The 23795-nt window shown below is 39.3% G+C and overlaps 2 protein-coding genes across 3 annotated transcripts in view; one reads left to right on the forward strand and one right to left on the reverse strand.

The window, feature by feature from the left end:
- LOC149828908 (guanylate kinase 1-like) overlaps positions 1-23568 on the forward strand; it is a 29699-nt gene extending 6131 nt beyond the window's left edge. The window contains exon 6 of the mRNA XM_090017795.1: positions 23369-23568. Coding sequence (XP_089873921.1) covers positions 23369-23429 — 61 coding nt within the window. The 3' untranslated portion in view covers positions 23430-23568. The remainder of the gene's footprint in view (positions 1-23368) is intronic.
- LOC149828909 (nuclear transcription factor Y subunit A-1-like) lies at positions 546-22526 on the reverse strand. 2 transcript variants are annotated; one of them, XM_090017793.1, is made up of 6 exons: positions 21999-22524; positions 20990-21333; positions 8273-8388; positions 8033-8098; positions 7518-7682; positions 546-1298 (listed from the first exon to the last, which is right to left on the reverse strand). In XM_090017793.1, exons 2-6 carry the CDS (start codon positions 21273-21275, stop codon positions 876-878), a joined length of 1056 nt encoding a protein of 351 aa, XP_089873919.1. In that variant the 5' UTR covers positions 21276-21333; positions 21999-22524; the 3' UTR covers positions 546-875. The 2 variants fall into 2 exon arrangements, with proteins under 2 accessions (XP_089873919.1, XP_089873920.1); XM_090017794.1 differs by lacking the exon at positions 546-1298 and adding an exon at positions 1325-1739 and having other exon boundaries at positions 21999-22526.
- Positions 23569-23795: the final 227 nt, after the last annotated feature.

The following is a 23795-nucleotide window of genomic DNA, read 5'->3' on the forward strand; positions in this document are numbered from 1 at the left end:
CATAAACTTTTAAATATTATGATTTATTGAAAATGTTCATTATACAATAATGACTGATTACATAGGAATATTTAACTATTTTAATTTTTTTTAAGGAATTAGCTATTTTATTTATAAGTATCTTTCTGAAAATATATGCTTCGGATCAACTTTTTAGAAACTGTATCAGTGTTCATTAAAAATTCCTAGTAATATTTTTTGAAATTACATAATTGTGCATTTCAATAAAAATGTACCTGAAATTTTTTAAGCCCTTGCACACCTGGTATCTGTACCAGCTTCTGTGAACTATGAGCCAGACATAACAAGCCTAGAATTGCAGTTTTCATTCCTAAGAAATGTAGTTAAATTAGGCTTCTAAATTCAAAACAAACAGATAGAACATTGCCACGCTCAGGGTTCCAACATTGCCTGCACTATGCATAGCAACTTAGGTTAGAGAAAGTGTCACATAAGCAAAGATTTAAACCAAGCAGCAATCAATCTGAATCCTGTATCTTCCCTACCTGTGACGGTAACATCTAACCAACAATCAAGTGCGATACTTCACAAAGACAAACCTGGATAATAACATCACAAACTGAAGATGACAAAATGTAAAAGAGGCGTCCATCCAATGGCGTACAGCATTAACATCTACTTTCCCCTAGTGGATACATCCATCACCTCTGTTGTTTCATTTTTACAAAGAGAAAATAAAAGGGCCAGATAGAAAAACGTTGAATGTCTATGCCATGGTCCATCCACCTAACATTGCCATACCACAAACAAAACCAACCAAGCCAAGAATGAATTGCCTTTTGAAACACCAGACAACCAGTGTCAGAAGGTAATCACAGCTACCTTCTCCGATCTATAACTGGCTCCAACCGAGGTCACTGGATTGCAAGAGCCCTCTGCGGGGCCCTGCTTGAGAGGATTCCGCCCCTCTGCACCGAGCAGTCTCCTTCATCAGTCCTATCACCTGCAAGTGAATGGAAAGCTGAATAGTGGAAACCTGTATGCTGGTAGCATCCATTGCAGTTGGAGTACGTATGCTGCTCACATACGTCGTGCTCAGCTTGTTGTTTGATTTCCTGCCCAGAGGTGCAATTCAAGTTTCCAGCTTCAGAGACCAAACGCTCAGAACCTGATGAGCTGACTGAGTGCATCAAAGTGGATGCTGCTGAACCCTCATCTTTGTTTTCAGATATTGAAGAAACAGAATTTACATCTTGCTTCTTTGTGTTGAGAAAACGCCCTCCACAGCCCCTTGCTCTTCTCAACGCATGCTGATGACGAGATTCATGAAGGTAAGGCTGCAATCAAGTCAAAAACATGTGCACAGATTTCATATACCAATCTTGACGATTCTCTTACTTGAAAGCAAAGGGAAATTGAAACCCAGAAACTGATCAGGATCAATTATCTGCATCTTGCATTACACTGTTCAGAAATGGAAGTTCTATAAGAAATTTGAGATCAGAAGATGGCACTTTAGGCCTCATGCCCCTGTAAGAAACAGTAAGATTGGAACACCTACTTAAGAATTTGGAAGTTCAGCATGCTTAATTACAAATTTCTTTCCAGCCAATACATCGAATAAACTTAACACAAGTAAAGAATCTTAGAAAAGAGTTTGTGTCTCGGTCCTGCATAATACAGTTAATACATGGTGCCTAAAAATATCAACCAGCCACTGAAATTTAGGATATGATGTAAGCCAATCAAACAGCATTTCCAAGAAATCTTTCCAGATCCTGAGATATCAAGAAACTGAGAAAGAAACCTAACAGCCGTCAAAAGAATCCAAATTATAACAAATCCACTTAACTGATTTAAATCTACAAATATTAACACCAGTCTTCATTCCCAAACCAATAACTATCATAAAATGGAAAAAACATGGCAAACAATGACCCTGCGAGTGGTTTGTCTTTTACCATGTAAAAAGGCGTTCTAAGCATTATAAAAAATAAAAAGGAGTAAAATGGCGATGCTGAGATCCATCACAACAGCTTCAACAAAGAATTACATGATCAGTTGCCATGCCCAAGTGTAGCTTTGCAAAGCAGTCCAGAGCTCTATGCAGACATACATTTAATGGCAAGAAACTAGAGTTGTATACCAGTATATAAGATAACAAACCAAGGACTAATAAAATCCAAAAGTACAGCAAGCAATTGGGACGCCGGATATAGAGAATGATGACTTGAAAAATTGTTGAAATGCCTCGGCCGATTAAGCAATGGACAAATCTTTGAGATGTCCTTTTTGTGTCTCATTGTTTGTTTTGGATAAGGAATCTCCAACGGAAGCCACCTTGTTCTTTAGTTTTGGACGTTGGTTTGATGTGCCCCATTTCATTGCAATAATGACAAATAATCCTCCTTTGTCCTCTGTTGTTTGCCTCACAAAGTGTAGAAGCTTGTAAGTTTTTACATTATTGTTGAATCTAGTGACCACGAACACTTCATCTCCTTCCTTGGTCATACCCTAAGTCTCAGGGACTCGGCAAAGCAGGTGCCGCACCCGCGTCGATGCGACGCGACGCGGGTGCACGTGCGGCACCGGGTGCGGTCAACACGACCCTGGGTGCAGTCAACACACCCAGGATCATTTTCATCCACGTTTCGGACGTTAAAAAAAATCCCCGATGAAAAGGATTAGGGCAAAAAAAAAATTTGCCCTAATCTCTCCTCTCCTCTCCCGCTCAGCTCGAGCTCTCTCCTCCTGACGCCACCTCTCCTTTCGCAGAGGTGTACCCTCTGACTCCCTCGCTCTCTTCTTATGTCGGCAGGAGAGGGACCGAGCCCCCCCTATGCCCTCTCGCTCTCTTGTTGGGTCGGCAGGGGAGGGGCTGAGCCCCCCCTGCTCCCTCTGTTTTCGACAGGGGAGGGGCCGAGCCCCCCACCCTGCTCCCTTTGATTTCAGGGGAGGGGCCGAGCCCCCTCTGCTCCCTCTGTTTTCAGCAGGGGAGGGGCCGAGCCCCCCACCCTGCTCCCTTTGATTTCAGGGGAGGGGTCGAGCCCCCCCTCTCGCTCTTTTGTTGGGTCGGCAGGGGAGGGGTTGAGCCCCCCCGCTCCCTCTGTTTTCGGCAGGGGAGGGGATCGAGCCCTCGTCCATGCTCCCTCTTATTTCAGGGGAGGGGCTGATTCCCTCCCTGTTTTTGGCAAGAGAGGGGCAGATCCCCCCTCATTGCTCTTGATTTTATATATATTTATATCAAGATAATGTCTGTATAATTGATTTGAAATTTTGAATGTGTTTTTTTTGTGTTTTCAGGATAAAAATGATGGATAAAGGGAAAGGACTTGCGTCATCCTCATCCCAACATGTGAGTTTGGCTGCTAGTTTTGCTGATAGTTGTAATGGGATTGATGATGTGGGGCCACTATGGGTACATGTAGATAAACTTGCAAAAACTGAAGAAGAAGGTGGTGGAAACAAGAGATTTCGATGCAAGCTCTGCGAAAAAGATTTTGTTGGGTCTTACACAAGAGTGAAGGCTCATTTGTTATAGATATCAGGACATAGCATTTCAGGATGCAGAAAAGTTGATGAGGCAAAGCGAAGACAATACAAGAAAATACAAGAAAAGTATGAAAAGAGAAAGAGAATGGCCGATTCTTGTGCAGTTAGTGTGTCATTTGCAAGCCATAAAAAAAAAAGTCAATGTAGGAGGTAGAGGAGCGATGCAAGCAACATTCAATACATATGGAAGAGAAGAATTGGATAGAAAAGTTGTGAGGTATTTTTATTTTATTTCACTCCTATTTAATGCGGTTAGAAATCCTTATTGGAAGAATTTAGTAACATCCTTGGCAAATTGTAATTTGAGTGGCTATGTACCTCCAAGTTCAGAAAAAATACGAATCACACTTCTTGCAGAAGAGAGGGCAAATGTGGAGAAGTTGCTAGAGATTAAAAAATATTCATGGGAGCAAAATGGAGTTTCTATTGTGTCTGATGAATGGACAGATATTCAAAGGCGTCCACTAATCAATTTCATTGCTTGTTCGCTTAGTGGCCCAATATTCTTGAAAGCAGTTGATGCATCTGGAGAATATAAAAATGCAAAGTATTTGAAGAGGTTGTTTATAGAAGTTATAAAATGAGTGGGTGATCAGAAAGTGGTACAAATCATTACAGACAACGCTCCCGTTCGTAAGAGTCAGCGTTGAGTTTGGAGAGTGAGTACCCTCATATTTTTTGGACTCCCCGTGTAGCACACTGCTTAAATCTGACCCTAAAGAGCATTTGCAACCCCAAAGAAGAAGAAAATTCACAAGCATATGTTTTATGTTCATGGATTGAAGATTTAGAAAGAAATGTCAAAAGCATTAAGAAATTTGTTGTTAACCACCATCGTGCTAATGCTATATTTAATAGGCATTCTAACATGAAATTGTTGAAGGTCGCTGAAACACGTTTTGCGTTCATCATTGTGATGGTGAAGAAGATTAAAAGAGTGAAGAATACTTTGATTAACATGGTGATTGGTGAAAATTGGACCTTCTATCGTGCTGATGATAATATCTAGGCTCAAAAATTAAAAAATTCATTCATTGATAATGAGTTTTGGGACAGAGTGGTATACTTCCTTCAATTTACGCAACCTATTTGAGAAATGTTAAGAGAAGTTGACAAGGATGAGCCTATGCTTCAAAGTGTTTATGAAATGTGAGATAATATGATTGAAAAAATACAAGCTATAGTTTTCAAGCATGAAGAAAAAAATCCTACATTGGATGATTCCGAATTTTTTAATCATATTAATTCAATTTTAGTCAGAAGATGTGATAAGAGCAACAGTCCTTTGCATTGCATAGCACATTCTCTTAATCCAAAATATTATGCAAATAAGTGGCAGGCTAGTGGTATTGGTCGTGTCCCTCCAAATTTAGACCCAGAGCTATCAAAACATAAAAATATGTGTATGACAAGACATTTTCCAAAAGCATATCTTCTACATCAAGTCACACAAGAGTTTGAAAATTTTTCATCTTCGAGATTATATGGACCCGCATTATTCGCGAGAGAAGAGGATAATATAGATCCTATCACATGATGGTCAACATTTGGATCAGAAACACCTCTTCTCCAACGTCTTGCATTAAGATTGTTATCGCAACCTGCTAGTTCATCTTGTTGTGAAAGAAATTGGAGCACATATTCTCAAATCCACAACATGAAGAGAAACAAACTCACCAGCAAGCTTGCAGAGAATTTAGTATATGTTCATCCAAATCTTCGATTACTTTCACGAACCAATGATGAATACAGGTACTAATTTGCTCTCTTAGTTATTTGATTATTTCTTAGTTTTTTATTTAAATATACTTGTATTGTATTTAACATTTTCAAATTGGGTTTGTAACGCAGACAAGGAACATCCAAATTTTGGGATGTAAAACCAAAAGAGTGTGACTTCGAGGGAGAGCATGATTTCAACATAACAAACATGGATTTAGCTTAGCCCAGTATTCCTTCTAATGATGCATTTGATGATGAAGAAGAAAATTATTAAGATCCATTACTTCATCAGGATATACTTTGGTATGTAATTTAGTTCGTTTTCGCTTTACTTATTTGATTGATATTTAGGTTAATTTATGTAATTGCTTTACTTATTTGAATGATATTTAGGTTGATATATTGCATGCATGATGAATGATATTATGACAATGTTAACTCTTAAATGTTAACTGTTAAAACTTCAAAATTATATATATATATATATATATAATTTTTTTTTACATTTTTGCCCCTACCGCACCCCCGCACCCAAGGTTTTTGAAAGTGCCGCACCCGCACCCATGTGACATAGGTCATACCAAAACGAGTTTACTTTTACTCTTGACAAACCTCGGTAAGCGCTTCATTTATTGGAATAGGGGAGGATCTAAGTAGAAGAGAAGCTCGTACTTGCTCAAACTCCGAACAAAGACCATGAAGAAATTGGAAAAGGTATTCTTTTTTCATTTGTGAGCTCAACAAGTGTTAGCTCATCCCATAGAGGGGACAAGGCATTATAGTAGTCTTGGACACTCATATCACCCTGCTTAGTAGATCTAATCTTTTCTTACAAGAAATATTATCTTGCAAGACCCTTTTGGGTAAACATTTCTTTCAAGAATGACCATGCTTCATTTGCTTTTTTAAATTTGACAATATTCACAAATTTCTATATTGTTCATGAACTATGCCAAAATCTTGGCATGTACTTTCCCAATCCTCCATCTTCATCTTCATCTTCATCTTCATCTTCATCTTCATCTTCATCTTCATCTTCATCTTCATCTTCATCTTCATCTTCATCTTCATCTTCATCTTCATCTTCATCTTCATCTTCATCTTCATCTTCATCTTCATCTTCATCTTCATCTTCATCTTCATCTTCATCTTCATCTTCATCTTCATCTTCATCTTCATCTTCATTTCATATTTATGTATTGCCTTCAGTCTATCATCTTCTTCAAGGGCCTTCTCTTGGTCTCCTTTCTTTGTGAGTTTAAATTGTGGCTCGGGAGTTGTGTCACTAACATAACACCAAAGTTTTTTTCCCTTGATGTGGTTCTCCATCCCGATGGCCCACATCAAGTAGTTGGTCCCATTGAGCTTGAAGGAGAGCTCAATCTTGGATTCATGATCGGCCATGATGAAGGAGTGAGAGAGAGGGGAAGATGGTAAGAGGAAGAAGAATGAATGCCACGTGCAGAGCAAGAACAATCACTGCAAGTATATGAACTCATGAACACCACAAGCAACAAGGTCCAAGGGTCAAGAACCCAAGGGCTCTGATACCATGTAATGAAATCTCAAGTAGCAACGAGCTCTTTGAATCATGATCGCGAACACAATATCAATGAGATAATACCATAAGCCACTAATGGACAAATACAAATGGCCACAATGGCACACACCACAAGCACTCAACAAATGATACTCAAGAGTGCACACAAGGCATAAAAATACATAAGTAATACTCATAACTTGCTTAAGAAAAGCATACATGAAAGGGGGCAAAATGCCCCTTATATAGACCACACAGAAGGGCTAAAGATGGCCCATATAGCTGTTGGGGAGCTCCCAACGGCTATATGGTTAAATGACCAAAAATCCCCAAAAAAATAAACAACAAGAAAAAGAAAAAAAAAGTCGAATCTGCCCCTAATGGGCAGGACCTATTACAACCATACAAAAAGACCAAAATACCCCCTAGAGGGCATAACCTATTACATTTGTATGTATATGTGTGATATATATATATATATATATATATATATATATATGTATATATATATATAAACACACAAACATATACACTATAATTTAAGGAGATGTGAGTAAATTCACAAAATTTCAGAAACAGAAGCAGTAGCCCATTAATGATTTAGCATACATAATAATATTTAGCTTGGAAATCAATCCAAAAATGCGCAAGTCCAAGAAAATATTCTTTCTTAACTCCACACTTATGCTTTGTTGATCAACATCAATGCATCCTGAAATGAAATATTTTAAGATAAAAGTACCTTTCGGACTTTGATCGCTTTTTTTTTCAGTTCAGCCTTGGCACGTGATTGTCTTCGCTTAAGAATCGCATGATACTGTTTTGCATTAACATAAACAGGCTCTTCAGCCATTTCCAATGGCAGTAGCATGCGATTCTGATGCAAACTAAGCAATTGAGGATTAACCTGAAAAAACATACTGATAAGTCACAAAGTACCAAGCTTGTTAACAATGATCAACCTAATATTTGATCCATATATAGGACGAGCAAATAGTGCAGTTGCGATAACAATAAATTCTGAAGGAAAAGAAGGTAACACTATGTACCCCCCCACTACAGATGAATATGATGCAAATTAACATGATAAGTAAAAGTTGGATCTACCAAATGTAATGAGACCTCTTAGCAACACACATAACCCGAAAAGTTGATATGTTTCGAATCTAATCATCAAAACAACTAGTAACTACAAACAGATGACAAATGAATTTGCCAGGTATTAAAAATACGTCCACACAAAGAACAAATACTAACCAAAGCCTGATGTCCATAAGCTGCATAAACCCCCCCATAATAAGGATCAGGGTACGGATAAGATGCCTGTGAAAAACACAAAACTCAGAATCAAAAGCTCGTAAGAAACATCAACCTTCATGCATTTTGGACAGTACTCACTCTCAACAAATAAATATGGAAATGCCATACGTGCAAAAAATGCTTCAGCCCATGACTGGCAGTTACCCATGCCAACAGTCCAACTCTTAATAAACTTACCATTGAATGACCAAGTTCCAGCTGAGTATGTGGTGCAAGATATTCTGTCATCATAGGGGGTACTGGTGCAGCAATGTCCGGCAGATGTTGCTCATGGGCAACGCTGCCCTCAGAACCTGAAGGTCAATCAGGAGGTAAGTGTATCAACTGCAACCATAGCACTCACACAAAAAATAAATGGTAGGCAAGTATGCAGTGATAATATTATGATGACGCACACACATACACACAGACGTTGCTCATGGGCAATGCAGACCTCAGAAACTGAAGGTCAATAAGGAGGTAAGAATATCAATTGCAAGCATAGCGCTCACAAAAAATGTATATAGTAAACATCTAGGCAGTGATAAATAATATAATGCTCCACACACACATATGCACGCACGAGCGCACACACACACACACACACACATAAAACATGCATGCACGCACATGCGCACACGTGCACACAGTCCCAAAACATTCATCAGAAATTGCCTCTGTAAACATGACAATCAATAAACAAGTATATGCCAATTGTTTGCACTGGACCTATTGTTAATATATATATATATATACATATATATATATATATATATATATATATATATATATAACGTTCCTATGATTGTAAATTAGTAATGCCCATCAGGGGCATTTTCCTCATTTTCTACCTATGTAATAGAAGCTGCCCATTAGGGGCAGCATTGTAATCTTTTTTTTCCCTGTTTGTTGTCCCTTTCACTAATGTGAAAGGGCATTATTGTAAACAGCCAATAGAGCTGTTGGGGCTCCACAACAGGCTATAATTATAGCCGCTGGGAGACCCCCAACAGTTCTTTAAGCTGCCTTTGAAAGTTTTTCACCTGTATAGAGAAAAGAGAGAGAGAGAGACGAAGAGGAAACCCAAGGCTTTCGGCTGATACAATTTCCTTTTTCTTTTTTTCATACATAGAATCGTGACCTAAACAGTGTTTTATAATTACAACACAGAGGTATGGATCCGGGTCTGGTGTATCCAGACCCGACAGTCTAAGTGTTTTACAATGCATAAGTATGGATACACAATCCATGGATCGACGTGGAAACGGATCGGATCCGGATCCTTTTTCACCTTTTTCACCCCCCCTCAAGTTGATCATGGTTTTGTACCATGAACAACTTGCCTTTAAGCATCCAAAAATGATCATTTGTTAACCCTTTGGTAAATAGATCTGCAACTTGTCTTTCAGTATTGACGAACTCAGGCTCAATCTCTTTTTCTTCAACCTTCTGTCTCACAGTGTTGGTCGATCTCAATGTGCTTGGCACGACTGTGATGTACTGGATTGAATGACATGTTGATTGCACTTTGGTTGTCACATAGCAAAGTAGTGTGGGAAATCCTTTCTCCTACTTCAGTTAGTAGATGCCTGATCCATGTGACTTCGGCAGTAGCAGCAGCCATAGATCTATACTCAGCCTCAGTGTTTGATCTAGCGATGGCCTTTTGTTTTCTGCTGCTCCAAGAGACTAAATTTTTTCCAATAAAGAAACAATATCCTGATGTAGATCTTCGTTCATCAGGATCTCCTGCCCAGTCTGCATCACAATATACAGTGAGTCCGTGCTCATCTTTGCCATATGACTGTGGTGAATATATCAATCCATCCCCAATAGTCCCTTTCAGATATCTAAGGATCCTCTTGACCGCTTCCATATGTCCAGTGCGTGGCGCATGCATAAATTGAGACACTTGATTGACTGAATAAACAATATCAGGTCTGGTGAATGTGAGGTACTGTAACATTCCTATTATGCTTCGATACCTGGTGGGGTCATCATACAGATCTTCATCCTGAGCGCTAAGTTTTTGATGAAGCACACTCGGAGTTCCCAGATGTTTGCAGTCTTGCATGTCTGCCTTGCTGAGAACGTCTACGGTGTACTTGTGCTGAGTGAGTGTCAAGCCATGAGCCTGGTTATCAACTTCTACACCAAGGAAATAACGTAGAACTCCAAGATCTTTCATTTTGAACCTCTGTCCTAGTAAGTCTTTTACTTCTTGGATGTGTGTCGCAGAGTTTCCTGTGATGACAATATCATCGACAAAAATTAATAACAGAGTGCTCACAGTCTGACTTCTAAAAATAAATAATGAGTGGTCCAACATGGAACGTGAAAATCCATGTTTCTGAATCTCTAGCGAGAAGCTACCATGAGCGAGATGCTTGCTTCATAACATAAATAGCTCTTTTTAACCTACACACATGAGTTTTACAATTTTGTTCTTGATACCCAAGGGGTTGCTCCATGTATACTTCCTCCTTTAAATCCCATGCAAGAATGCATTTTTTACATCAAGCTGACTCAACTTCCATCCATGTTCAACAGCCAGTGAAATAATAATTCGGATTGTTCCCATTCTTACAATCGGACTGAAGGTCTCATCATAGTCTTGCCCTGCTTCTTGAGTGAATCCTTTTGCCACAAGCCTTGCCTTGTATCGTTCAATGGTTCCATCTGGCTTGTACTTTATTTTGTAGACCCATTTACATCCGACAACATTTTTGTCAGGTGGTCTGGGAACAACTTCCCAGGTTCCACATTCATGCAAGGCTTGCATTTCATCATTCATGGCTTCTACCCACCTGGTAGAAGTGATTGCCTGGTAGTACATGATGGGCTCATCTTCCTTATTGAGAGGAGTTAAGAAGAGTTGAAGATCCAATGAGAAATTGTTATAGCTAACCCACCTGTCAATGGGATGTCGTATGCGGTTTGATTTTTTGACCTCAAGAGTATGAGAAGTAGTCGGATTGCCGTCTGAGACATGATCTGAATGGCTTGATGATGTCAGTCTCTGTCTAGAGTAGACAATGCCCTTGTATATGCCTGGTACTTCTTCTGTATTCTGTGATCTCGACATCCCAGTGTCTTCAAAACTCTCTTCTTCTTGCTGCACGCAATCTGAGGAGCATGCTTCATTTGAGTTAACAAAAAGTTCTGAACTCAACCAAGGATAGTAAACTTCAGTTGGCATATTCGTTGCATCAGCTTCTTCATCAAAGTTTTATTCATCAAAGACAACATTTCTTGAGATTCTGATACGTTTGTTGGTGGGATCATAACACCTATATCCTTTGTAGTCATCTGCATATCCCACAAACCTACATTTCTGGGCTTTGTCCTGAAACTTGTTTCTCAGAGACTGATCAATATGCACGTAGCAAACACAATCAAAAACACGCAAATCATGATAACTAGGATGGGCTCAAAAAAGGCAGTGATAAGGAGACTTATTTTCCAGAACAACCATGGGCAGTCTATTTATCACATGCACGGCAGAATGAAAGGCTTTTGTCCATAGGTTGATAGGAAGATTACTGTCATGAAGCATATTCATGGCACTTTCAACAATATGTCTATATTTTCGTTCAGCAATCCCATTTTGTTGAGGAGTATGGGGGCAGGACACCCTTCTTCCTATTCCATTATTTCGAAGAAAAGAAACAAAATCACGGGATGAGAATTCCCCACCTCTATCACATTGGAAAAATTGAATGGACTCAGAAAATTGATTTTTGACCAAGGAAAGAAAATTTTGAAACATAGAGAAGACTTCCGACTTATTCTTTATGAAATATAACCAAGTGTATCGAGAATAACTATCAACAAAGATTAGATAGTATCTGCTCCCAGATCCAAAGACAATTGGGGCGGGTCCCCATACATCAGAACAAATAATCTCAAAATGTTTTGAAGCTCTCTTATTAATGAAATGGAAAGGCAATACATGACTCTTACATGAAAGACAACTGGAACACTTATGACTGCTCTCATTCCCATTAAGACTTTCTTTTGGAATGAGATTATTAGAGACAAGTTTCTCAATAAAATGACTCCCACAATGTCCTAACCGACTATGCCATAAGAATGGCTTATTACATTCAGAAATGCTAAAAACATTAGCAGAAGAAGATGAACACGACTCTAACGAAGGCTTCGAATTCAGGTGAGCAGGGCGGACAGCATGACATGGAGCTTCTTCAAGGACATACATATTGCCTCGTCTTTTTACTTCAGCGAATGTTTCCCTCGTGCGTAGGTCCTTGACCTGCACAGAGAAGGGAGTAAATTCAACTGAATCATTATTATCATCAATAAGCTTGGAGACAGAGACAATGTTTTTCTTAATGTTAGGAGCATGAAGAACATCAGAGAGAGTAAGAGTGGAATGTGACATGGGAATGACAGTTTTTCCAACATGAGAAACAGGATGGTGGGATCCATCTCCAGTAACAATCAACTCTGATAAGACAGATATTAGTAGATCTTTGATCTCTCCACTATCTCTGGTATTGGTGAATTTTCTTTTCATTTCTGTCTGTAGACCCTTTCCTTTATTCTCTGGATTGTGCCAACAAGTCGCCTTGATATGCCCCTTTTTGTTACAAAAGAAGCAAGTGGGAATGGATCTTGATCCCTGCGCATGAGCAGACATATTTGGAGTGGGGAGTAGACCACGCCCTCCGTATCCACTTCGCCCTTGTCCTCCTCGTCCTCGTCCTCTACCATAAGTCACTCCTGTGGCAAAAACTTCTTGAGAATTTGTGTGGATGTGAGTTTCCTCAGAGAATCCCTTGAGAGTCATTTCATACTGAATCAATTTCGCTCGTAACGCATCGAAGGAAGGAAGAGTAGGAAGACACAATAGTGAAGTGACTATCATATTGTAGTCAGATCCCAATCCACTCAGAGTTTGTTGCACCATGTCATTGTCGCTTACGGCACATCCTATAACTGCAAGCTGATCTATGATGGTCTTTATCTTGTTCAAATATTCCATGATGGTCATGGATTCTTTTCTTAACAACTGAAACTCCCTTTTTAGGAAAACCATCCTTGCTTGAGAAACCTGCGAGTAGGTCTAAACCAATCGCTCCTAGAGTTGTAGCGTTGTACAATTGTCGGGAAATGGCAACTAGAACTTCTTGAGACAGGGTTGAGGTGATGTATGCGACAACCGATTGATCTTTCCTTTCCCAATTGAGAAATTCTATATTTTTGACATACACGATCGAACTCACCCCTTGATCATCTTTCTCTTCTCTCGGGACAAATTCCGGTGGAACGAGAGTGGTTCCATCCAGGTGACCTAAGAGACCTTGACTCCTTATAAAAGGAATAATTTGTCTCTTCCAAATCAAGAAATTTGAGGTATTCAACTTTTCAGAAACAAGTTGGTTGAGAAAGCTTGAAGAAAGATTTGATTGAGAGAGGTAAGGGTCCATTTGAGAATGAAAAACAATAAGAATGTCAACCAGAGTGTTCACAAAAAGTTCAGCCCGCTTTCTTCCTTCTTCTTTTTTTTGTTTAGGAGAATCGCAGGCTGTCGGATTCAGGAAAATCAGTTTCTGAACCTTTTCTATACAGTCCAGAAACTGAGATTGACGTGATGAAGAATGCCTTCACATGTTAAAAGAAAACCCCCTTTTTTTGACAAGAATAGAAATAGATACTCAAGGAACAAGTTTCACAGCATAACAGTAAAGAATCATAAAAAAAATATTTGAATATGCAAAGACAGACTTAGAGGAGATTAGGTAGAGGAAGATTAAAAAAAAAGGGAAGATTCGTGAAACATAGTCACCCAAAGTCTGTGCTCACGTAAAAATGGTGCACGTGAATCACAGATTCACCAAATGTGAACCCACGTGAATAGAGTTCACGTGGATCACGGTTTCACAGAGAAAAGAAACCCACGTGAGGTGTGGGTACGCAGGAGATTTCAAAAAAGAAGGAACGAATGAGCAAAGAGGAGAGGAAATGGAGAGAAACAGAAGAAAAAGGAAAGGGATACAAAAAAACTCGATTTTCCGAACTTTGTTCTTGCCGAAATCCTTAAACTCGATTTTCCGAACTTCGCTCTTGCCGGAATCCTTATCAGCCTTAGCCGGATCTATGCTCTGATACCATGAAAGTTTTTCACCAGTATAGAGAAAAGAGAGAGAGGGAGAGAGAGAGAGACGAAGAGGAAACCCAAGGCTTTCGGCTGATACAATTTCCTTTTTCTTTTTTTCATACATAGAATCGTGACCTAAACAGTGTTTTATAATTACAACACAGAGGTATGGATCCGGGTCTGGTGTATCCAGACCCGACAGTCTAAGTGTTTTACAATGCATAAGTATGGATACACAATCCATGGATCGACGTGGAAACGGATCGGATCCGGATCCTTTTTCACCTTTTTCAGCCTTGTGGCCTATTTAAAGAGGGTTTCAGCCCCTCTCTTTGTTAATGCCTTTCTTAAGCATTTTAATACAAAATCCTATTTATTTTTATTGTGCTCTCTTGTTCCTGTTGTGAGTGTGATGTGTTAGCCCTTTGTGGCTTATTGTATTTTGCCCATTATAGGTGTTTTTGTGTTTGTGCACACTTTGTAGACCTTAGTGGCATTGTTATTGTGCACTTGTGTTTTCATTTCACCTATTCAGTCACATATAACATGCTGACGTAACATGGTTGCTTGTTTATCCATGGCAAGGCTGGCAATTCAGGTTGCTGGCACTGGGTTTTCTTGTGTGATTCCATATATACAGATGCATATATGTGCATGTATGTTATCATAAAAAAAAAATTTGCACATTCAGATATGTTTTATGCTTTCTATGTTCTTTTCTTCACTTTAAGTTATGTTAACACACCCTTAAGTAACATGGCTGCTTCTAAATACCCAATGTAAAAACAGAAGCAAAATAACAGAACAAATTTGAAAGTACTTAGTGATAACCGTTCTCTTGTGCCCAACTGTGGCAGTTCCCTATTTGTAGTCTCAGTTTTATACATAAATATCTGTAGTCTCTATTTTGAAGCAATTGAAAATATGTGTGTTATCTTATTTGAACCATACAGGTGTTTTTATCCACGTTCATGTGACACATACATGTGTGCAAGAGTGCACACATGCATGCATGCATGCACATGAGACACACAAAAGCAGACAGAATCAAGTATGCACGTTATGCCATGGAAACATGTGATGTATCACTGATGTCAACAGCAAAAATGAAACAGAACATCTTTACACATATTTACTGGTACTCATTGTATTATGCCCAAATATTAGGCTCACAAACGTCCACAATACATCTCCAGTATCATTTGCCACATAAATACCCGTGTCTTTGGTCTGCAAATGAAGCATCCAGGGGCCATAGCAGCAGCTCCATCTCCATAGCAGCTGCCACTGCTGCCATCTTATTGTTTATCTATGTCACAGGGACTCAGCTAGCAGGGTACCGCACCCGCGTCGACGCGACTCGACGCGGGTGCGGTGCGGCACCGGGTGCGGTCAACCCGACCCTGGGTGTGTTGACCGCACCCAGGGTCATTTTGGTCCATTTTTTGTTTTGTTTTTTTTAAATTTTGCCCTATGAAATGGGCTGCGGATTTTTTAAAAAAATCGAAGGGGGGGGGGGGGGGCTGCCCCCCTATAACCCCCCGCCCGCTGACCGCGCAGCGGGACCCACGCCGGGGGGAACCCCCGGACCCCCCTTATATATATTACATTTTTGCCCCTGCCGCACCCCCGCACCCGGGTTTTTTGGAAGTGCCGCACCCGCACCCATGTGACATAGTTGTTTATCCATCATCTCCTAGTCATGCAAAAACCTCTAGACACTTGGGCATGCAAATGTGACATCAGAAAACAATGGAAAGTATCAGAAGAAAATGTGAACCTCTCTCCTAGTCAGCATCAAGTCAAGGACCATGAATTATGGTTATCTGTTAGGGCCAAGTACCTCAAAAACTACCCCAACAATTTATAGGCAGCCCTTGGACAATCTTTCCCAGTCTAACTACAAAGAGGGTGTGTTTGAATGCCTCGGATCTGAGATGCAATCATCTGAGCTGGCATGGGGCTGGCTGATGTGGTGTGGGCCCCCATGCCAGAGATCTGAGGCATTCAAACGGAGGATCTCAAATTCCCTCATTTCAGGGATTTGAGATCCTTGAAATAAAGGGAAAGGGCGAGAGATCCGAGGGTCTCTAATCCGATCTGACCCTCGGATCTCAAGATCCAAGGGATTCAAACACACCCAGATGGTTGTAAGACATCTGGAGCTACCCCAAGAATTTATAGTCATCCCTTGGACAATCTTATGCAATCTCCATATATGGATGGTTGTGAAACATCTATGGAAGGAGAAATGCAACAGATCCTAAGTTGGATTCTCATGAAATGCATGTGTTTGGTCAGTGATGAGGGCATGCTTTGTAGCTATGGTACCCGGTCACTCCATTTTTCCCCATACCCATGTTGACAAGCGTATCCCCGTGTATACATGCGTCGACACCGGACACGCCATTTTACCCTCCGTACATACAAGTTTCTATGTCACACGGACTCGGCTCCAAGGTCGACGCACCCACGTCGACACGGGTGCGGCTCGGACTCGGTCAACCCAACCCTAGGTGCGGTCAACGCACCCAGGGTCATTTTGATCCATTTTTTGGATTTTTTTTTTAAATCTGGGCTACAAAATTAAAAAAAAATCTTGGGGGGGGGGGGGGGGGGGGGGCTGCCCCCCTATAACCCCCCGCCAGGGGCGCCCCCCCTGGACCCCCCGCCCGCTAACCACGCAGCGGGACCCGCCCACCCCCCCCCCTCATGTAAGGAAAAAAACCCTGAATCAGGCTTCACAACTCATCACCTGTCCCCTAATGGGCACAACTTTGACCGAGTCTTTATATAGAGAGAGAGAGATTTTAAATATATATATAGCCGAGTCCCCGTGTCCAAAATTTTTGAAATTGCACCGCACCCGTGTCACACCCGCACCCATGTGACATAGACAAGTTTGTATTTAATTTATAATTTATAATTATATTTTCAGTATATAATATATATTTTAGATATAGCATATACATTTATATTATATTCAGTTTATTTTGAATTTATGTGATTTTATATATATATATATATGTATATAGTTGTGCCCACATACCCACATTTTTTGAATTGTTGTGTCGTACCCTCCGTACCCTTACCCAGGTGACATAGCTTTGTAGGTAGCACAAATCAAGAAGTCACCTAGCACACGTGATGGATCCATGAAAATTTGGTAGGCCTACCACCTAGCCTTTTGCCATATTGAACTCGCCTCGGCTTGAGCAATTTTAGAGCAAGCCTGTGTTACATGCTAACATTCCAGAGAAGGCATATGCGGCTCCAGATACTAAATGTTCAAACCGCGTGTGATATTAAAAAATGTGCCCCAGATGTGGGTTTACCTTTTTCATATGAAAACATGGCAGCAAACTACCCCACCCCCCAGTCCCTTTTGCGGGCAAGGTGCTTCCCTCAAGCAATGTGTCACAAACGCCGCCTAAAGCAAAATAAATTTTGCACCAGGCTACACCAACGTGACAAATATCAGCAGTACATTGAATTATCAAGTTTTTTCTGCAATTACTAAAAATACCGTCTTAAAAAAATTCATATTTGAATTATTGCTACTATTATTATAGGATACATCGTGGTGGAACAAGGATGTCAAATTAGCTATTAAGGTTAAAAGAGAGTGTTATAGAAATCTAAGTAAGAGTCGTGATAATGAGAATTTGGAGAAGTATATGATAGCAAAGAATGAAGCTAAAAAAGTAGTTCAGAACGCGAGGGATAAGGTATATAAGGAGGTTTATGACAAGTTGGATACAAAAGAGGGCGAGAAGGATATTTATAGGCTTGCAAAGATGAGAGATAGGAAATCGAGGGATCTGGGTATGGTTAGATGCATCAAAGATGAAACGCAAAGGGTTTTAGTCAAAGATGAGGAGATTAAGGAGAGATGGAAAGATTATTTTGATAAGCTATTTAATGAAAGTCATGCTCAGGATCTTGAAGACTTCTCCATTCTTTTTCATGAGATGAATTGTGACTTCATGCGCAAGATTCAAAAGAAAGAAATTGCAGAGGCTTTGAAGAAAATGAAATCTAGAAGGGCAGTTGGCCCAGATGGTATACCTATCGAGGCTTGGAAGTGCTTCGGAGAGAAAGGTTTAGAATGGTTGACAAATCTTTTTAATAAGATTTGGCGGACAAATAAGATGCCTAATGAGTGGAGGAAGAGTACTTTGGTGCCTCTATATAAGAATAAGGGTGATATACAAGATTGCACAAACTAGCGTGGTATAAAACTCATGAGTCATACTATGAAACGTTGGGAGAGGGTGATTGAGTCTAGGTTGAGGAAGGTTGTCATGATATCGGAGAATCAATTTGGTTTTATGCCTGAAAGATCAACTATGGAAGCTATACATCTTCTTAGACAACTTATTGAGAGAAATAAAGAGGGGAACAAAGATTTGATATGGTTTTTATTGATTTGAAGAAGGCATACGATAGAGTACCTAGGGACGTTCTCTAGTGGACAATGATGAAGAAAGGTGTTTCTCTCAAGTACATTAGTATAATTAAAGATATGTATGAAGGAGTAGTAACCAATGTCCGCACTTGTGGAGGGGTGACAACCAATTTTCCTATAACGGTTGGGTTACATCAAGGATATGCTTTAAGCCCTTTCCTATTTGCTATAGTGATGGATGAGCTTACGAGATCTATTCAAGAAAATGTGCCATGGTGTATGTTGTTTGCAGATGATATTGTTTTGATTGATGAGTCGTGAGTTGGGGTTAATGCTAAGTTAGAATTATGGAGACAGACATTGGAAGCAAGAGGTTTTAAGTTGAGTAAGAGTAAGACAGAATACATGGAATGTCGGTTTAGTAAGCAACGAAGTAGTGATGGGAGTGTAGTGAAGCTTGGTGAGCAAGAAATACCGATGGATGATTGTTTCAAATATTTGGGATCTATCATTCAAAAGTATGGAGAAATTGATGGAGATGTAAATCATAGGATAAAGGTTGGGTGGATGAAATGGAAAAGTGCAACTGGAGTGTTGTGCGATCGTAGAATGTCATTGCGGTTGAAGGGAAAGTTTTATAGGACGACTATTAGGCCCGCTTTACTATATGGTACGGAATGTTGGGCTGCCAAGAGACATCATATTCAAAAAATGAGTGTAGTTGAGATGTGTATGCTGAGATGGATGTGTGGAAATACAATAAAAGATAAGATTCAGAACGAGGAGATACGTAAGAAGGTAGGCGTTGCACCCATTGAAAATAAGATGAGAGAGAATCGTTTACGGTGGTTTGGACATATTCGGCGAAAGCCTAATGATGCTCCAGTTAGAAGGATGGAGAAATGGGAAAATATATTAGTTAAAAGAGGTCGAGGTAGGCCTAGGAAGACATGGATGGAGGTGATAGGAAAGGATATGAATGCTTTGAACCTCACCGAGGACATGGCATTGGATAGAAATGATTGGAGGAGAAGGATTCATGTGGAAGACCCAGAATGATTTTCGTTTTTGGTTCATATCGCCGACCCCAATTGTTTTGGGATGAAGGCGTAGTTGTTGTTGTTGTTGTTTGTTGTATTATATTTCTCATGATTTTATAATGATTTTTTGACAAAACCACAATCAAATAAAAAACTACAAGCTCCTGGGGTACTCTAATTATTTGACCTTAGTAAAAAAAATTAGAGCCCATTTCAAAATTCTCAAAATAAAACAAAAAAACTTAAATTAAAGATAGGATTTTACATAAATTTTCAGAAGGTAATCATGCCACTTGGAATCCACTTTGCACTTGTACTGAACAAGTAGAAAAATGACACTCGGCAACATGAGGAGGCCTTTTATACAGAATGGATGGGCCTCCCTTCCTTCTCCCCATCTATATCAGACTGCTTTATATTAAAATGTAAGGACTAAAGAATAAATGTGTAATAATTATTTAATATCCTATCACATACTACTATGATGCAATATCATTAGTATATACTTGCACAAAATCTACAATGGAGACTAATAAAGATACAAGTTAAAGGTTTAGAAATTTAAAATAATATCTGCATTTTTAGTTATCATAATAGACTAATAGTTATAATTGCATATAAGCAAATAAGAAAGGTAGTACTGCTGGGATCAGATCAGACAAGAATCAAGGTAAACTTGATCAAGTGTACAAAGTCTATCATGAACAGGCAAATTCCAGTTGCCATCATGCCTTGACAAGTTTCATCACTCTTCTTTGACAGAAAGGCGAAGTTCAATGCTCAGATTTAAGTCCTAGAGCACAAACTGTAATTTGGTCCACGGTTTTGCAAAAATTATGGTTTCTCCATGCACCATGCATTTCTGTTACTCCTCATCACAGAGTAGGTAGTTATCCATTTGAGGTTTCCAATTGCAATGTATGATAGTCCTTTTACGGAAAGGGGAAAAAAATATCAAGATGATAGCAAACCACAGAATGAAACATAAAAGTCAGATGCATTGTCCAACAAGCAGAAGATCACCAAGGAAGCGGATTCTTTCAACAAGACTCGTATTACAAACATGGCATGGTAGGTGGTAGCTAAGTTACAGACAAACCAGTAGCTAAACACACTACAGCCTTCTGGCATCATAAGTAAACATGACCTCAAATTCCAAACCCAAAAAAAAAGTGAAAACAAGCAACAACATGAAACGAAAAAAGGGGAAATGAGTTATTCAATCACATCAACAAACAGGAACAAGCAACAAGTTAGTCGCTCAATACTCTTAAACTTAAACCAGGAAGGGCACAATACACAATAAATTGAAGACCAGAAAGGACTGGAAAAACAAAGAACTCAACCTGAAGGTGGTACCGTCTGATGCACCTCATTCACACCACCATTTCCTTCATCCAAATTACTCGATTGGGACGGGGCAGCATCCCCGCGTGGCAACCGACTGTCCCCCGACCCCGCATCTGGAGAACCTAAAGAGGACGATTTCAAGGGGCTCTCTTGAAACCCAGACGAGGGTGCGTTGTAAACAATCCCAAACCCGCGCCACCAAGGTTGTGGACAAATCCCCGATCTGGGGACCGAGTCAGACCCCGTCTCTACCGAATTCGCACTATCAGGTTTTGATTGCATGCTGTTTGTATCTCTTCAGAAGACAACCACCCACATCGAATTGCTACAAAGAACAAACCTATAAAAGAAAAGGCACAACACAAATGTTCTCAAGAAAAAGGAAAATTCCTAATCACCAGATTAAACAACAGGAGAAACAAATTTCAAAGACTGAACTCGAATTTAACGTTTTATCAAATAAAAAAAAATGTTGAAGCACATTCACGAATTAAAAGAGAATCATACTTCTTACCCACTACAGAGACGATTACTAATAAACACCCTTAATAAAAAAGCACAGAGATTTCTACCCAAATAAATGAAGAAAAAATGACAAACGTCCTCATCGTTACGGAAAAGAAGAAAAGAAAAAACCAACCTGAAATTCATTCAAAATAAAGAGCCAAAAGGACGATTCTATAAGAGGGCACTGAAAGTCTGAAACCAATCAAAACCTTAACCCTAGTCTAGAGCACTGTTAAAAAAAAACTCAAAACCTCACCTAAACCAACAATTGCAAGTATAAAAAACCAATTCAATGCGAATTAATAAGGAAAAAAATAGAAAACCCTAATCAGAAAACCTAAAATTTCTCCATGAAATTCTTCCTGAAACAACAAACTGAACCCCAAAAAAAATAAAAAAAACGAAAATTTGCTGTTATCAACAAAAACTAAAAAAAAAAATCACTCAAACAATTAAATGGGAAAAATCTTGCAGGGGTAGCGAAAATCAGGAACTCACTGAGATTCAAAATCGGGGGCGGCGTCGGCGGGGATCGCGAAAAGACCCTCGCGGGGAAACGGAAAACCCTGAAAAAGATCGCGAAGGGACCCTAAAAACGCGGATTTGATAGCGAAAACAAAGCGAGACGAGGAATTTCAGGATCTTTTTTTCCCTTCCCTCAGACCATCTATTTTGCTCGATCCGCACCGGTATTTTTCAGGAGTAAAAAAATTATTGGAAAATATGGAGAAATTTTGGAGCGGAAACCGAGAGGGCCGTCCTTTCTTGCCGCCGGAAAATGAGAATTTTTTTTATGGAGAAAAATAGAAAAAGATGCAATTATCTCATTGATGAGGAGTGATGGGTTCCCTCTGACGAAAATGTCTCGTTCAATTCAGATAATGACGGTTGTCCCCTATTTCCTCATTTGTATGGTTTTGGCATTAAAAATAAAATATTTCTAATTCAATGACTAAAATACCCGCAGTGCTTTTCTGTATTTTCTATGCCATTTGTTACAAATGTAAGAACTTAATCTTCGGCATGAAATGGTTTTGTCACCATAGTTTACATTTTTCTTCGCATGTTTGGAAATGAGAAAATAGTAGAGAAAGTGAAAGTAGGAAAGAAAAAATTATTACTTTTTCAGCTGTTACAAATGAGAGAAAACTTCTCTCAGAGGAGGCTGATCGACTCTCTTTCTCTCACATTTTTTCATTCTATACAAACAATCTAAAATTTTTTATTTAAAAAATTTATCATATCAAAATTTCTCATAGGCAAAATATTATTTTCCTATGAGAATCTTACTTGTTTTCAAATGTGCCATTAGAGAATGTTGGGAATTGAGAAAAAAACTAATATAAAAAGAAATTTTTCTCAGCATGAAAAAGTCAGGTTAGAAAAATGGGAAAGTAGAAGACAACCACCCTTGCTTTAATATCAAATGTTGTCGTATAAAAGTTTTTCTTGACATCCAAAAATTTTAGTATGAAAACTTTAGAAGTTTAAGGCATGTTTATCTAATCACAAATGCATGAAAATGGTTCTGATCACAACTATAACAAACTCATTTGCCCTATTTCTTACATGTGAACAAGTGAGAGATGGAACTTTTAGTGTAATGCCTGTGACTTTTTAGAGGTAATGGAATTTGTAAGGCATATTTTATAACTTTCCCGTATATGATTGCATTTGTATTAAAATTTTAAAGAGAACGTTATTTTATTTCGTCAAAAACAGAGTTGAAATGAGTTCTAACCCCCAATCTGAATTGGTTCTCACCCTCCCTCTTTCATGGCATATAAATAATGGTCCAGTCCTTCTCACTTGAGCATCACTTTTTCAGTCACTTTGCTCACTCTCTTCTTTTTGCTCTTCTCTGTTAGGAACCGACGGTGGGAAGTAACCTTCCCACTCTCTGTTTCTCTCGGTTTGGAAGGTTGTTGAAGAGCCAGTGCACCAGCCAACTTGCAGTTTCTGTTTTTCTGCAATGTATTCTTCTTTTCCTACGTAACCCCATAGTTTTAAAGTAGGATTAATGTGAAGAACCCATAAACATTGTTTACATTATTTCATTCATAGTTCTTTCGTATAATATGCTTAACTTTTTAAAACTTTTTCTGCTAGATATATGGTTTTACCTGCTTAAGTACTATGGTTTGGGACTGGAAGTTATCAGTCAAGATACATTGTGAAAAGAATGTGTTTCGGGAGCAGAAGCGCTGCCGAAACAAAGCCTTTCAAGTTTCAGTAGTAACAGGAGTTGACCCCTACTAACTCAAGTCACCCGAGAGTCGACTCATATAAATGAGA

The sequence above is a fragment of the Nuphar pumila genome, chromosome 9, assembly GCF_984573655.1.
Source record: "Nuphar pumila chromosome 9, dmNupPumi1.hap1.1, whole genome shotgun sequence".
In the NCBI taxonomy this organism is placed as follows: domain Eukaryota; kingdom Viridiplantae; phylum Streptophyta; class Magnoliopsida; order Nymphaeales; family Nymphaeaceae; genus Nuphar; species Nuphar pumila.

Coding starts and splice junctions, on each gene's coding strand:
- LOC149828909 (XM_090017793.1), bottom strand. CDS start 21,275: ATGCAATCAAAACCTGATAGTGCGAATTCGGTAGAGACGGGGTCTGAC. Junction 8,099..8,272: donor TGGAACTTGGTCATTCAATG/GTAAGTTTATTA, acceptor TGTTTTTCACAG/GCATCTTATCCGTACCCTGA. Junction 1,299..7,517: donor AAGCGATCAAAGTCCGAAAG/GTACTTTTATCT, acceptor ACTTGATTGCAG/CCTTACCTTCATGAATCTCG.